The following is a 14648-nucleotide window of genomic DNA, read 5'->3' as shown; positions in this document are numbered from 1 at the left end:
ATAAACTGTTCCGTTTAATTAGGCACTATGTATCAATTACATATTTTAAATTGCAAATAGTGTCACCGTGAAATAAGCTAATTAGAATTGAGAACATATTTCATAATTTATAAATCGGGGTTTTACGCATCAGGTTCTGTGGTTTAGCTGCCACGAAATAAGCCAAATGGCCAAAAACTAATAACCCAAAACATGTAATACAATTGTGGGTTTGGCCAAAGCAATAATGATTACATATAATTTATAAATGGGGTGATGTGGCTACAAAAATTATAGATGGTACTTCATTCTCAAAATGAATAATTTAACGTTTTAGTCAAAAAGTTAAAAGAAAAAGTGTGAAAACTTATGAAGAATAGTCCAAACATAGTAAATAATAAATTATAATTATTCATAATTTAAGAGAATTTATGCATCCTTGGCAATCAAACTGAAAGCTATAAAAGGACAAATTTTACTGAATCATTTTTACATTAAGTTAAGACCTCTGGATCTCTGGAAAAATGTTGGGTAGGTTATTTCCTCATATAAAGCCAAAAACTCTTCAAGAGAAGGTGTGCTCCCGAGACGCATTTATTTATTTGGATCGAGTGATGTGGTCCTTTGGCTGGTCAGAGCCAAAAGAAAAAAGGTAATTAAATATTAAATTCTTAGAAAAATAGGTATTTAAAATAATTTGACTACGAATTTCAAGGTGGAAACGGTTATATGGTGTATGGACCTTAACCACAACCATAGTGGTCTTAATCCTGTTGCCAATTTCAATGGTCGTCTCATACATTGACAGTTTTCAAAGTTTTTCGGCCGGAGAATTTCTCAGTTCCCTTGAGATTTGTGTTAATATCTATGCTGCTTAAAATGCGCCTTTATAATGATGGGACATCGGAGATTCCAGGAGGCCAAGAATCTTCTAGATCGGCTGGATGAGAGCTGCGAAGGAGATGAGGAAAAGTCTAGGATGCGTCGTTATGTAGCCTGGGGAAATTTTTGTTATGTTTTGTATCATATATTTTACTGGGGATTTGTTTTTGTCAATTTTACGGGATATATACTAATGGGGAGACATGCCTGGAGGATGTATAACCCCTTTCTAGACTCCGAGGAGAATTTTTATACATCTAGTTTTTCCGAATTTCTACTGATGAGTGCCGTAGTTACCATGGATCAGTGCACAGATGTGAGTCCTTTGACCCATGTTCTGATGGCACGCTGCCACATCACTTTACTCAAGGACCGTTTGAGTCGATTACGTCAAGACCTTCGAAAGAGTGAAGATGAGCACTACAGTGATTTGACCAAATGCATCAAGGACCATCGTTTTATTCTAAAGTAAGTTCTAACCTCATATCTCAGACACCTCTTTTTAACCTTATTTAATAAATAAAATCTCTCTAGATACATCAACGTTCTACGTCCTGTTTTTTCGGGAACTATTTTCGTGCAATTTCTTTTGATTGGAATTGTTCTTGGTCTGTCGGTGATTAATGTCATGTTCTTCTCAACTTTTTGGACGGCACTGGGAACCTTCTGCTTCATGTTCGACGTTTGCCTGGAAACCTTTCCTTTGTGCTATTTGTGTAATGTTATAGTTGACGATTGTCAAGACCTCGCAGACACTCTTTTTCAATCGAATTGGTTGTCCGCTGATCGTCGATATAAATCAACCTTGATATATTTTCTCCACAACCTTCAGAGACCCATAATACTTATGGCTGGAGGAGTGTTTCAAATATGTATGCAAACAAATCTATCGGTAAGTTTTTTTTTTAAGTTTAATTGCTTTTCTAATTAATTTCTTTATCAATTGAAGATGGTAAAATTAACATTTTCCGTGGTCACCGTAATGAAGCAATTTAATCTGGCGGAAAAGTTTCAATAAGTTGCATGGCCTATGTAATACACATTTACCTATTGGTCCCGACTATATTCCCGTTTCAACTAGAAGTCATGCTCAAATTAAGTCTCCGACTGAAAAGAAAGATATAGAGGTTTCAAATTACCCTAACCGACTTAACGACCAAACTGGAACCTTTATAGTTCTTACAAATAATTTACCAGTATCCCAATGCCTTTATTGAATAAATAACTATATTTAAGAAAATTTAATGACCGGGTCGGAGGTGACAAGCCTAAGTGGTTTTAACAGTCTTTTGAATTTTTCACGGTGGGCGTTACCCAAGGCTTTTGGACACGATATCTTAATAAAAATGTAGCCAATTGTCCTTAAAACTTGTACCCGATGTAACAAATAATTTGTACCTTAAAGAGAATTTATAGTCTCTTAAAGAATAATACAAATACAAATAATAACACAAATATTAAATAATAGCACTAAAAATTTTTTAATTTACTATGTAATATTATATGTAAAAAAAATATATTATTTTTTCAAGGATTTTTATTCATCTGGACAATGTGGTCTAACCTCTTATAATCTAACCCCTTTAAACTATAGAACATAATTTTCTTAATAATGAGGGGTTTATTGAAAGGTGACATTTACGACAGAAATTCATTCCCAAAGTTAATAATTCAATAATTGATACACGATTTGTAAATGCTATGATTGGAATGAATTTAGACATAAAGGGTTCGAACAAATAATACTTATTAAAATTTGAAAAGAAAGTTTTTAATTTTTAATTGCTTATTATAATAAATAATTTGCTGGATGGGCTAACCAGATTTAGAGCTCCAATCAGAAATACTCCTTTTTTAATGTACAACAAATTTAGAAAAGTCTTATATACCCCTATCTTTAAAAGAAACTAGTCACAATTCCCGTTCTATATAAAAGGAAAGACTACTTCAAATAGTTTTATATTTATAATAAAAATGCTGAGCAAGTTATTTCCGCTCATAAAAGCAAAGCCTTTGTCGGAGAAAGTGCAATCCCGGGACGCTTTTATTTATTTAGATCGGGTTATTTATTATTTTGGCTGGACAGAACCAGTTGAAAAAAGGTATTTCATTTATATAGAAAAAACCGAATTAATTTTTTTATACATTCATTTAAATATATTAAATATGTAACATACATAGATGGAGTTCAGCCTATAACATGTGGACTATTTTTACGACTATATTGGTCTTAATTCTTTTGCCGATATCAATTGTTGTGGAATATGTCCACCGATTCAAGAGCTTTTCGGCGGGAGAGTTCCTAGGTTCCCTGGAGATTTGTGTGAACATGTACGGATGCTCGTTGAAGTGTGGGTATACGATGATGGGACATCGGAAGTTCCAGGTGGCCAAGAGGCTGTTGGATCTCCTGGACAAGAGCTGCGTCAAGGACGAGGAGAGAGCCAGGGTGCATCGATATGTGGCTTTGTCCAATCTGTGCTACGTGTTGTACAATATTTTATTCTCCAGCTATGTTGTCATCAGCTTCACAGCATTTTTCCTGAAGGGACGACACACCTGGAGAATGTTTATTCCCATGCTTGATACGGATAATCATTTCTATCTGTTCAGTTGTGTGGAGCTAACCCTTATGAGTTCCATAGTCCTCATGCAACAGTGCACCGATGTCTGTCCTCTGGCGTATATGTCAATGGCTCGATGCCATATAACTCTGCTCAAGGATAGATTGAGGGCACTGCGTTTGGACTTCAGTAAGAGTGAGGATGAACACAGCAGGGAATTAACTCAATGCATTCAGGATCATCGATTGATATTGGAGTAAGACATTATAAAGATAACCAATTAATTAACGATTAAAACTCAATTCTAGGTATGTCAATGCACTTCGTCCTGCATTTTCCGGAACTATTTTCGTGCAATTCCTTCTGATTGGAATCGTTTTGGGTCTATCAACTATCAATGTGGTATTCTTTTCAACATTCTGGACCGGTCTCGGCACCCTCATCTTCATGTTCGATGTCTGCTTGGAAACGTTTCCCTTTTGCTATTTGTGTAACGTTATCATGGATGATTGCCAGGAGCTTTCGGAATGCCTTTTCCAATCCAACTGGATATCAGCCAGTCGTTCATATAAGTCAACTTTGGTATACTTTCTTCACAACCTTCAGCAACCAATAATTCTCATGGCTGGAGGGGTTTTTCAAATTTGCATGCAAACGAATTTGTCAGTAAGTAATACTTAAATTGCTCAGCACTTTTTTAAATAATAGATTTACTTTTTAGATGGTGAAATTAACATTTTCGGTTGTCACATTAATAAGACAATTCAATATTGCTGAAAAATTTCAGTAAAATGTGGATTATTTGAATAAAAAGTCAAATAAGGATAAAATAATAAATAAAACAGTTTTTATGAATAATGGCTTGAGGTTCATCAGTTTAGCTATGTAAGTCTGTCCAAACCTATTAGTGGTTCCTTTTAAACCACAAAAACCGCATATTCAATATTAAATCAGTTTATACACTATATAAGCCAACGGCTTTTCCTTTGCAAAGACTTGTTTATAAAAACAGAAAGCGTAGTCCTTTAGTAAAGCAAAGACCTCGGTTTGGGACACATTAATATCTGGCGAAGCATTAACTATATTCGGTTTTTCGCGTTGCTGAATTGTTAAGCAACTTTTTCCAAGGACAAAGGCAAAGTCCTTGACAGAATGTGTACAGTCCCGCGATGCATTCGTCTACTTGGATCGTGTGACGAGGTTTCTCGGATGGGCAACGCCTAAGGATTGGAAGTAAGGATAATTTAGGAACTATTTTTCTTGGTCTATTTTTGTTCAATTTCTTATAATCGGAATCGTTCTTGGTTTATCAATGATTAAAATTTTCTTTTTCTCAACGTTTCTGACAACGCTTGGCATTTGCTGCTTTATACTTGGAGTTTCTCTGGAGACCTTCTTCTTCTGTCACTTATGCCATGTCTTCATAGACGATTCTATAGAGCTTTTCAACAGCCTTTTCCATTCGAATTGCATGTCTGCTGATCGTCGATACAAGTCAACAATAATTTATTTTTTTTCACAATCTTCAGCAACCCATAACATTGACAGCTGGAGGGGTCTTTCCAGTAGGCATGGAGACCAATTTATCAGTAATATTTTTATAAAATCCAAGTTCCGTAATGGCTTATAACAATTATCTTTTTGTTTCTTTAAGATGGTCAAGCTTGCCTTCTCTGTCGTCACATTCATAAAACAATTAAATTTTGCTGAAAGTTCAAGTAGAACAGGTGTTTTCGGTGTCAACCTATTAAAAAAAATAAAAAAGCACTAGTAGAGGTAGCTGTATTTTCAATCAAAAATAAATCAATGGTCACGAAGAATTAATTACGAATGCTTGTTATTTTATTTCGAACCGTAAAGTTCTTTTGCTGTTATGCCCTTTGACCTTAATAGTATATATTTATACCCTTGCAGAGGGTATTATAATTTTGGTCAAAAGTGTGCAACGCAGTGAAGGAGACATCTCCGACCCTATAAAGTATATATATTCATGATCAGGATCACCTCCTGAGTCGATATAAGCATGTCCGTCTGTCCGTCTGTCCGTCTGTCTGTCGGTTTCTACGCAAACTAGTCTCTCAGTTTTAGAGCTATCGAGTTGAAACTTTGCACACATCCTTCTTTTTCTTGCAGGTAGTACATAAGTCGGAACGGCCGGGATCGGTCGACTATATCCTATAGCTGCCATATAACTGATTGATCGGAAATGCCATAACTTCGTTGTTTTTTAAGATAGAGGGTTGGGACTTTCCACACATGTTATATTTGACCAACATATCTTATGTACAAAATTTCATAAGGATCGGCCAACTATATCCTATAGCTGTCATACAACGATCGGAATTGGCATAACTTTGGTGTTTTTTAAGTTAGAAAGATGGGACTTGGTACAGATTCTATTCTGGACAAAATAATCTGATTTGCCAAATTTCATAAGGATCGCCCGACTATATACGATCTTCCATAAATGTAATAATATAAGATGCGTGGCGCCACCTAGCGGACTGCGACTGAACTGCAAGGGTATATCAACTTCGGCTCCGCCCGAAGTTAGCTTTCCTTTCTTGTTTTTTTGTATTTTATTTAAAACGCAGCTGTCGCTTTACTTATGGTGCACTTTTTCGCCTACGCAAAAAAATGTGCAAGTCATAAAAATTGCCAAAACAAACGTCCAATATCCAGTTGTCTCCTATAAAAGACGCTTTCCGGTGACTTCTTCTTCATTAAAATAAAGTCGTTGAAATGTTGAGCAAGTTGTTTCCGAGCGCAAAGGAAAAGTCGCTGGAGGAGCCGGTGCAGTCGCGGGATGCCTTCATTTATTTGAATCGAGGAATGTGGGTAGTTGGATGGACAGAGCCCCACGAAAAAAGGTTAGAGTTTGCCTAAAATACCCAGATTTTAAAAATTTCATATACTATAAATCATTTGATTTAAAGATGGACGGTTTTGTATCGAATGTGGTTCATGTTAACAACACTCATGATAATTATCCTGGTGCCTCTGTCAATGGTGGCAGAGTACGTTCAAAGATTCAGGAGCTTTTCAGCAGGCGAATTCCTGAGTTCCCTAGAGATTAGTGTGAATATTTATGGATGCTCCGTCAAATGCGTTGCCACAATCATGGGCTACCGAAAATTCCAGGAGGCCAGAAAAATTCTTGACAAACTGGACGAAAGTTGCCAAGAAAATGCGGAAAAAGTGATAGTGCGTCGATATGTGGCTTGGGGTAACCTAGTTTTTATGATCTTTCAGGTCTTATATTCCTTTTTCGTGGTCACCAACTGCGGGGGCTACATGCTAATGGGTAGTCATGCCTGGAGGATGTACGTCCCGTTTATTAATCCCAATAATAACTTTTACATGACCAATCTCTTGGAGTTTATCCTAATGAATTTCGTGGTTCTCATGGAACAATGCACGGATGTCTGTGCCCTAACCTACATTCTGTTGGGTCGCTGTCATATCATATTGCTCAAGGATCGCCTCACCAGACTTCGAATTGATCCCGACAAGAGCGAGGAGGAGCATTGCATGGAGTTAAACAAATGTATTCAGGATCATCGCTTAATTTTGGAGTAAGTCCTTGTGGTTAACTGACATATTTATAGTAAAGAAGCATTTAAAACTTACCTTAGCTATTTCAACGTTCTGCGACCCGTTTTCTCAAAGACCATCTTCATACAGTTCTTACTTATTGGTATCGTCCTTGGCCTGTCGATGATCTATATCCAGTTCTTCGCCACCTTTTGGATGGGAATTATCAATTTAGTGTTTATGTTCGACGTATGTTTGGAGACTTTTCCATTTTGTTACGTGTGCAACCTAATCATAGATGATTGCCAAGAGCTGGCCGACAGTCTGTTTCAATCCAATTGGATGTCGGCCGATCGTCGCTACAAGTCCACTCTAATATATTTTCTTCACAATCTGCAGCAACCCATTGCTCTCACAGCTGGGGGAGTTTTCCCTATTTGCATGCAGACTAATTTATCGGTAATATTATTCTTAAACACATTTGTTCAATACCAAATTTTTTTTTATTTAAAGATGGTCAAGTTGGCTTTCTCTGTCGTCACGGTTATTAAACAATTTAATCTGGCTGAGAAGTTCCAGTAGGACAGGAGTCAATAATAATCAACCATAATAATAAATCATCAAAATCGAAGTTACTAAAATACACATACGTATGTGACACATGTAGGCACATAAATTAGAAAATTGCATGCAAATATCACTATTCAAGTTCAGCTTTCAATAAAGGAGCAAAGAAAAAAAATCATTCCTTTTTTATTTTTAGTTGTAGTTGGTATCGGGACGTAACCCTTTCTTTTATTCAGACGCTATTAATAATTCTCGTAAGTATATTGTTCGCGTAACTTAATAAATACCCGCGACAAACAGTAAAGAAAATGGCAATCGGAATTTTTCTATAAAAGAAACTCACCGGGGAAGGAAAATGTATTTGTAGTATATACTTCAAAGGAAATGTTGAGCAATCTATATCCCCTGATAAAGGAAAAGACGCTGGAATACCAGGCGCAGTCGCGGGATGCCCTTATATATTTGGATCGAGTGATGTGGGTGGTCGGATGGACAGACCCCAACGACAAAAGGTTTACTTAACCCATAGTACATGAAAGGGAATTAGAAACTACATGAACCTACAAACTATTGAAACCTTTTTGTCCCTTTTTGTAGATTCATTTATATAATTTTTATCAGTAAAACCTCTGCGAATAAAAGTTTTGTTGTTCCAATAATTCAAAGCTAATCCTCTTTTTGTTGGGAATAAATTATTCGACTATCTGGAAGTTTTCGACGTCTTTGAAATGTGATACGCCCTCCGACCCGAAGTGAAGCAGTTTTGTTTTAAGTTTTTTTGAGAGGCAGCCATTGCACTATAATTTATACCTTTTTTTCATATCCCAACAAAATGTGCAAGTCATAAAAATTGCCACAACAAATCAGTTCCCTATAAAAGACCATTTCCGGTGACCTCTACTTTATAACAAAAAAGTCGTCAAAATGCTGAGCAAGTTGTTCCCGAGAGTGAAGGAAAAGTCCCTGGAAGAGACAGTGCAGTCGCGGGATGCCTTTATTTATTTGAATCGAGCAATGTGGGGTCTTGGATGGACAGAGGCAAACGAAAAGAGGTGATTTGTTCTTTAAAATAACTATTATAAGTCCCAAAAATCCTAAAACCCAAATCCCTTTAAATCCCTTTTTTCAAGATGGAAAAATTTCTACTATATGTGGACCATGTTCACATCATTGATTTTCCTTATCCTCCTGCCCATGTCGATGGTGACTGAGTACGTTCAAAACTTTAGAAACTTTTCGGCTGGCGAATTTCTCAGTTCGCTTGAGATTAGTGTGAATATGTATGGATGCTCCTTCAAATCAGCCTTCATAATAATGGGCTTCACAAAGTTCAAGGAGGCCAAAAAGATCCTAGACAAACTTGACAAAAGTTGCCAAAGAGATGAGGAAAAAGTGGGAGTCCGTCGATATGTGGCTTGGGGTAACTTATGTTTTATGATTTATCAGATCCTTTTTTCCTTTTTCGTGGTCGTCAACGGCGCGGGCTTCATGATAATGGGTCGTCATGCCTGGAGAATGTACCTTCCGTTTATTAATACCGACAAACACTTTTTCTTTACTAATTTCGTGGAATGGTTTCTGATGGGTTCCGTCGTTCTCATGGAACAATGCACGGATGTGAGTGCCCTAACCTACATCCTGTTGGGTCGCTGTCACATCACATTGCTCAAGGAGCGCCTCACCAGACTTCGAATCGATCCCGACAAGAGCGAGGAAGAGCATTGCATGGAGTTGAACAAATGTATTCAGGATCATCGCTTAATTTTGGAGTAAGTCCTTATGATTAACTGACACATTTTTAGTAAAGAAGCGTTAAAAACTTTCCTTAGCTATTTCAACGTTCTGCGACCCGTTTTCTCAAAGACCATCTTCATACAGTTCTTACTTATTGGTATCGTCCTTGGCCTGTCGATGATCTATATCCAGTTCTTCGCCACCTTTTGGATGGGAATTATCAATTTAGTGTTTATGTTCGACGTATGTTTGGAGACTTTTCCATTTTGTTACGTGTGCAACCTAATCATAGATGATTGCCAAGAGCTGGCCGACAGTCTGTTTCAATCCAATTGGATGTCGGCCGATCGTCGCTACAAGTCCACTCTAATATATTTTCTTCACAATCTGCAGCAACCCATTGCTCTCACAGCTGGGGGAGTTTTCCCTATTTGCATGCAGACTAATTTATCGGTAATATTATTCTTAAACATATTTGTTCAATACCAAATTTGTTTTTATTTAAAGATGGTCAAGTTGGCTTTCTCTGTCGTCACGGTTATTAAACAATTTAATCTGGCTGAGAAGTTCCAGTAGGACAGGAGTCAATAATAATCAACAATAATAATAAATCATCAAAATCGAAGTTACTTAAATACACATAAGTATGTGACACATGTAGGCACATAAATTAGAAAATTGCATGCAATTATCACTATTCAAGTTCAGCTTTCAATAAAGGAGCAAAAAAAAAAAATCATTGCATTTTTTATTTTTAGTTGTAGTTGGTATCGGGACGTAATGGATGGACAGAACCCAAAGACAAAAGGTTGACCTAACCAGTAGTAGCTGAAAGGAAATCAAAAACAACATGTTTTTTGTTTTACTTTATAATAGGTGGAAATTGTTCTACATTATGTGGACTATTTTCCAACTATCACGATAATGGTCCTGGTGCCCTTGTCGATGGTTGCGGAGTTCATTCATCATATTGGGCTACCCCAAATTCCTGGAGGCCCAAAGGGTTCTGGAAAAGCTGGACGAAAGTTGTCAAAGATATGAGGATAAAATAGCAGTGCGTCGATACGTGGATTGGGGAAACCTTTGTTTTACTATGTACCAGTTATTGTTTTCATTCTCTGTAGTCGTGAATGGTGCTGGTTATATGTTAATTGGTCGACATGCCTGGAGGATGTATTTTCCTCTTATCAATCCCGAAAAGTACTTCTTGGTTTGTCTGCGATTAACGTTGTGTTCTTTTCAACATTTTGGACGGGGATGGGAACTTGCTGCTTTATGTTTGCTGTTTTTCTAGAGACTTTCCCCTTCAGCTACTTGTGCGATGTGATCATAGCCGATTCCCAAGATCTTTCCGACAGTATTTTCCTATCAAATTGGATACCTGCTGATCATCGATACAAGACAACCTTAATTAATTTTCTTCACAATCTTCAGCAACTCATAACACTGACAGCTGGAGGAATCTTTCCAATATGTTCACAGACTAATTTATCGGTAACTATTTAAATTAGTATTAACATATAATGTATATAATAATAATTTCTTTGATTTAAAGATGGTAAAGCTGGCTTTTTCAGTGGTCAATATCAATTTAATTTGTCTGAAATGTTCAAATAGGAAAAGATTGCTGGAGCTTTTTAATTATAATAAATTTAAAGAATATTTTACAGAATATATTAAAAATATTGTACCCTATTTTCTGTTGATCAATTGCAATAAAACTTTTCAATGGAATCCAATTTCTTCGCGTCTACTATTAAGTTTGCCTTTTATATGTCAAAGGTCATGTGCTTTTTGTTCGAAAGGACAACTGTCCCCTTTAGTATTTATTGGAATGTCGCCCTTACTTTTTATTCAAGCAGAATAAAGAATTCTCGTAACTATATGTATTATACACATAACCTAATTAATACCTTTGCCGAAAGGATGGCGCAATCCATTTCCCTATAAAAGACACTCTCTGTGGAAATGAAATTTAATTTCAGATAGAATTTTCGGATAAAATGTTGAGTAAGGTATTTCCCTGGATAAAGGAAAAGTCCTTGGAGGAGAAAGTAAGCTCGCGAGATGCCTTTGTATACTTGGATCGAGGAATGTGGCTGGTTGGCTGGACAGAGCCCCTAAATAAAAGGTGATTATTACATACATTATAGATTCCGAAAATAAATATTTTTTCTGCTATTCAAAGGTGGTCATTGCTCTACAAAATGTGGTCGGCTACTACTACAATTATGTTGGTAGTACTGCTGCCGATTTTTATGGTTTTGGAGTATATTCACAATTTCAATAGCTTTACGGTGGGCGAGTTCCTGAGCTCCGTCGAGATTTGCGTGAATATGTACGGATGCTCCTTCAGATCTATCTTTACAATGTTTGGCCATTCGAGATTCCAGGTGGCAAAGAAGCTACTGGATCAGATGGATGAGAAATGTCAAAGAAGTGATGAGAGGACCAGGCTACGTCAATATGTCGCCTTGAGTAATTTGCTTTTCATAGTGTATTTTATCCTGTATACACACTATGTGATGCTTAACTTCACTGGTTATTTGCTGAAGGGAAGTCACGCTTGGCGAATTTATAATCCTCTTTTAGATACCGATGAAAATTTCTTCTCTTCGAACATGGTGGAGTTTGTGCTTATGAGTTCTGTGATAACTCAGGCTCTGTGCGACGACCTGTGTCCCGTGACATATCTCTTTGTAGCCCGACTGCACATCACCTTTCTCAAGGAGCGCTTGAGTCGACTGCACATGGACCCAGAAAAAAGTGAAGATGAGCATCTCATCGACTTGAACAATTGTATTCGGGACCATCGCCTCATCCTGGAGTATGTAAATGGTTTTATTTTGTAGCCCTTCTAATTAGTTCCCCTCAGCTATGTCAACGCTCTGCGTCCAGTCTTCTCTAAAAGTATTTTTGTTCAATTTCTATTGATTGGCATTGTCCTTGGCTTGTCAGCGATTAACGTTATGTTCTTCGCCAACTTTTGGACGGGACTTAGCACTTGCGTCTTCATGTTTGATGTTTGTCTGGAAACCTTCCCATTCTGCTATTTGTGCGATGTTATTATGAACGATTGTCAAGAGCTTGCCGACACCCTTTTTCAATCGAATTGGATGGCTGCCGATCGCCGATACAAGGCAACTTTGGTTTATTTTCTTCATAATTTGCAGCAACCCATTGTTCTCACGGCTGGAGGCATTTTTCCCATTTGTATGCAGACAAATTTATCTGTAAGTTATTTCTCAATTTCATCATCAAATTTAAGTACATTTTTAGTTCATATAGATGGTCAAGTTGGCGTTTTCTGTGGTCACAGTTATGAAACAATTGAACTTGGCCGAAAAATTTCAATGAAATCTGCACGGTACTCATGTTTATTCTCAAAAGAAGCTTATAATTACTAAAAGCATAAGAAGAAATAAAAGTATTTTCAATTAATTCAATAAATTTAATATTGGCATACTTCTTGGCTTCCCATTAAAACCCACTCGCATTCATCATATTTAAGAGGTACATTTAAATATTTCGATTAATTAACAGAGGCGACAAAAGATTTTCGCACACATTTGTTGTTTGAGTCCTACAGACGCGTTTAATTTCCATATTCATGGCTGGAGGTTGGAAGGTGTCCATTTTTGTGTGGGACGAGTGCGTGAGTTTATGTCCTCAATGGCACAGAGTCAATATTATTATGGTCAACTCTTCATGCTGTTGGTTGTACAGGAATGTCCGTAAAACGTTGGCAAAAATGCTTTCAATTAATGAAACACCCAAAAAGCAAGGATATAATGAGAATGCAATGTGCTGTTCAAAAAGCGAGGGCAATGGAGTTTTTTTTTTTTTGAACACGAGTGGGGAGTGCTGAACAACTTAATCAACAATGATGACTGTACGAGACATAATAATACACTGAAAGAGTAATAAAAAGATGTAAAAACTTAGTGGTTTCGAGAGAGAGGATTGAAGTCATAGACATACTTATGGTAGGATTATTGGAATATTTTTTTTTCAGTGTCTTCTGTCGTATACGTGGCATGCATCTCATTAATAATAAAGATAATGTGTTTGCTTGCAATAATTTTTCGTTTGGATGTCATTGCGGTGGCGCTGATTAACACGGAAAAGACAGACCAAGTCACCGAATTGCCATGATAGTGGTTGAAAAATTGGGGGACTTTTAAACATCAGACAATAGAATGGTTCCGGCGAATTATTGGCGTTATTGGTATTGTTTCAATCAGTAAACGCATTTAAGAATCGTCCTATCGATTGTCCTTGAATCCTGAATTTTAATTACATTCCGCTGGTCAACTTCATTAATGTGGAATTTTAAATCGGAAACTATGTATATTAATATGTACAAATATGAGAGTGAATTTTAATTTCCTTATTAAGGAGTCTTATGAAAAATAATTTTTTAAATTCGAAGCTACAAAAATGTGGATTGAAATTAATGTTAAATCTCAAAGCTCTTAACCATTATAATTATCTTAATTTAAGCTATAATAATTTTAGCTCTGGCCAAGTTGGTTAGAAAGTTGAAAAAGCACGAACCCCATTTTCCGCATTACTCTACCAGGATCATTAAGCTCAGCGATAAAGCCTTAACTTAAAGTTGGGTCAGTAAATTTACTGCAGTTCGCTCCTCCTCTTTCGTCTGGAGCATGCTGTCCTTTTCGCTATCCTGTCCACTTAATAAAGTGCAAACAGGCAAGTGATTATTTCACAGCTATTGTTCGAAACGGATGCGGGCTGGAGTTGGAACACAGCAAAGGACCCAGTCAAGGGGTGGGGCCACAAAAGGATTTGCGTAATAACTAAAGAAAAGTAGCAGAATGCCAAAAAAAAAAGAGATAAAAAATGGAGGAAAAAATACAATAAGGACAAACGCGAAAAATTTGCAGGACGAATAAAAAAAATATAACCAAGAAACCCATACAATGGCGGAATAAAAAAAGAGATAGCGAGAGAATATGTGAATGAGATGGAGTTAGTCCAGCAGCAGAAATTTACCAGTTGCTTTATGACATCAGAACATACACACACACACACGCAAGCTGCAAATGGTCACGCAATAACACTCTTGGGAAGGTCCTTTGAATCCTTCCACAAAGCCACCCACAAAAATTTGCAGGGTTTGCTTTCATTTTCTTTCAGGAATTATTTTTGTGCTCAAAGTAAGCAAAATATATATGTGAAATTCTTTAATAGAATATATTAAGCGAGTTTCAAAATTTTTTGACAATTTTTCACCTAAAATGAAGTACAACAATATGACTCTGTAAAGACGCTATATCTTAGTCTATGCAACGAAATACACTCAACGGTTTGTGGATAGATTCTCCATCAATCTGCATCACAATATGGGTACAAATTATATTTTTG

At 36.7% G+C, this 14648-nt stretch overlaps 4 protein-coding genes and 1 pseudogene across 4 annotated transcripts; all 5 read left to right on the top strand.

Moving 5' to 3' along the window:
• Window positions 1-593: 593 nt before the first annotated feature.
• Window positions 594-1879, top strand: LOC26515517 (annotated as a pseudogene).
• Window positions 1880-2835: 956 nt separating this feature from the next.
• LOC6498649 (odorant receptor 22a) lies at window positions 2836-4215 on the top strand. The gene is made up of 4 exons (XM_001963207.2): window positions 2836-2963; window positions 3043-3681; window positions 3734-4091; window positions 4147-4215. Exons 1-4 carry the CDS (start codon window positions 2836-2838, stop codon window positions 4213-4215), a joined length of 1194 nt encoding a protein of 397 aa, XP_001963243.2.
• Window positions 4216-6150: 1935 nt separating this feature from the next.
• LOC6498650 (odorant receptor 22a) lies at window positions 6151-7692 on the top strand. The gene is made up of 4 exons (XM_001963208.4): window positions 6151-6295; window positions 6362-7000; window positions 7061-7418; window positions 7473-7692. The coding sequence occupies exons 1-4, from the start codon at window positions 6168-6170 to the stop codon at window positions 7539-7541; spliced, it is 1194 nt and encodes a 397-aa protein (XP_001963244.2). The 5' UTR covers window positions 6151-6167; the 3' UTR covers window positions 7542-7692.
• A 755-nt stretch (window positions 7693-8447) lies between these two features.
• Window positions 8448-9995, top strand: LOC6498651 (odorant receptor 22a). Its single transcript, XM_001963209.3, has 4 exons — window positions 8448-8578; window positions 8657-9295; window positions 9356-9713; window positions 9768-9995. The coding sequence occupies exons 1-4, from the start codon at window positions 8451-8453 to the stop codon at window positions 9834-9836; spliced, it is 1194 nt and encodes a 397-aa protein (XP_001963245.1). The 5' UTR covers window positions 8448-8450; the 3' UTR covers window positions 9837-9995.
• Window positions 9996-11252: 1257 nt separating this feature from the next.
• Window positions 11253-12673, top strand: LOC6498652 (odorant receptor 22a). Its single transcript, XM_001963210.3, has 4 exons — window positions 11253-11391; window positions 11449-12087; window positions 12136-12493; window positions 12549-12673. The coding sequence occupies exons 1-4, from the start codon at window positions 11264-11266 to the stop codon at window positions 12615-12617; spliced, it is 1194 nt and encodes a 397-aa protein (XP_001963246.1). The 5' UTR covers window positions 11253-11263; the 3' UTR covers window positions 12618-12673.
• Window positions 12674-14648: the final 1975 nt, after the last annotated feature.

The sequence above is a fragment of the Drosophila ananassae genome, chromosome 3R (assembly GCF_017639315.1).
Source record: "Drosophila ananassae strain 14024-0371.13 chromosome 3R, ASM1763931v2, whole genome shotgun sequence".
Classification (NCBI taxonomy): Eukaryota; Metazoa; Arthropoda; class Insecta; order Diptera; family Drosophilidae; genus Drosophila; species Drosophila ananassae.
Note: the sequence above shows the minus strand (reverse complement) of the source record. Positions and strands in the feature narration are given on the sequence as shown.

What these genes read in the sequence shown, in the direction of transcription:
- LOC6498649 (XM_001963207.2), top strand. Translation starts at nt 2,836, where the DNA reads ATGCTGAGCAAGTTATTTCCGCTCATAAAAGCAAAGCCTTTGTCGGAG. An exon ending in ACAGAACCAGTTGAAAAAAG is followed by an intron (nt 2,964 to 3,042) that starts GTATTTCATTTA and finishes TAACATACATAG; the next exon opens with ATGGAGTTCAGCCTATAACA. An exon ending in GCATGCAAACGAATTTGTCA is followed by an intron (nt 4,092 to 4,146) that starts GTAAGTAATACT and finishes TTTACTTTTTAG; the next exon opens with ATGGTGAAATTAACATTTTC.
- LOC6498650 (XM_001963208.4), top strand. Translation starts at nt 6,168, where the DNA reads ATGTTGAGCAAGTTGTTTCCGAGCGCAAAGGAAAAGTCGCTGGAGGAG. An exon ending in ACAGAGCCCCACGAAAAAAG is followed by an intron (nt 6,296 to 6,361) that starts GTTAGAGTTTGC and finishes TTTGATTTAAAG; the next exon opens with ATGGACGGTTTTGTATCGAA. An exon ending in GCATGCAGACTAATTTATCG is followed by an intron (nt 7,419 to 7,472) that starts GTAATATTATTC and finishes TTTTATTTAAAG; the next exon opens with ATGGTCAAGTTGGCTTTCTC.
- LOC6498651 (XM_001963209.3), top strand. Translation starts at nt 8,451, where the DNA reads ATGCTGAGCAAGTTGTTCCCGAGAGTGAAGGAAAAGTCCCTGGAAGAG. An exon ending in GATCATCGCTTAATTTTGGA is followed by an intron (nt 9,296 to 9,355) that starts GTAAGTCCTTAT and finishes AACTTTCCTTAG; the next exon opens with CTATTTCAACGTTCTGCGAC. An exon ending in GCATGCAGACTAATTTATCG is followed by an intron (nt 9,714 to 9,767) that starts GTAATATTATTC and finishes TTTTATTTAAAG; the next exon opens with ATGGTCAAGTTGGCTTTCTC.
- LOC6498652 (XM_001963210.3), top strand. Translation starts at nt 11,264, where the DNA reads ATGTTGAGTAAGGTATTTCCCTGGATAAAGGAAAAGTCCTTGGAGGAG. An exon ending in ACAGAGCCCCTAAATAAAAG is followed by an intron (nt 11,392 to 11,448) that starts GTGATTATTACA and finishes TGCTATTCAAAG; the next exon opens with GTGGTCATTGCTCTACAAAA. An exon ending in GACCATCGCCTCATCCTGGA is followed by an intron (nt 12,088 to 12,135) that starts GTATGTAAATGG and finishes AGTTCCCCTCAG; the next exon opens with CTATGTCAACGCTCTGCGTC.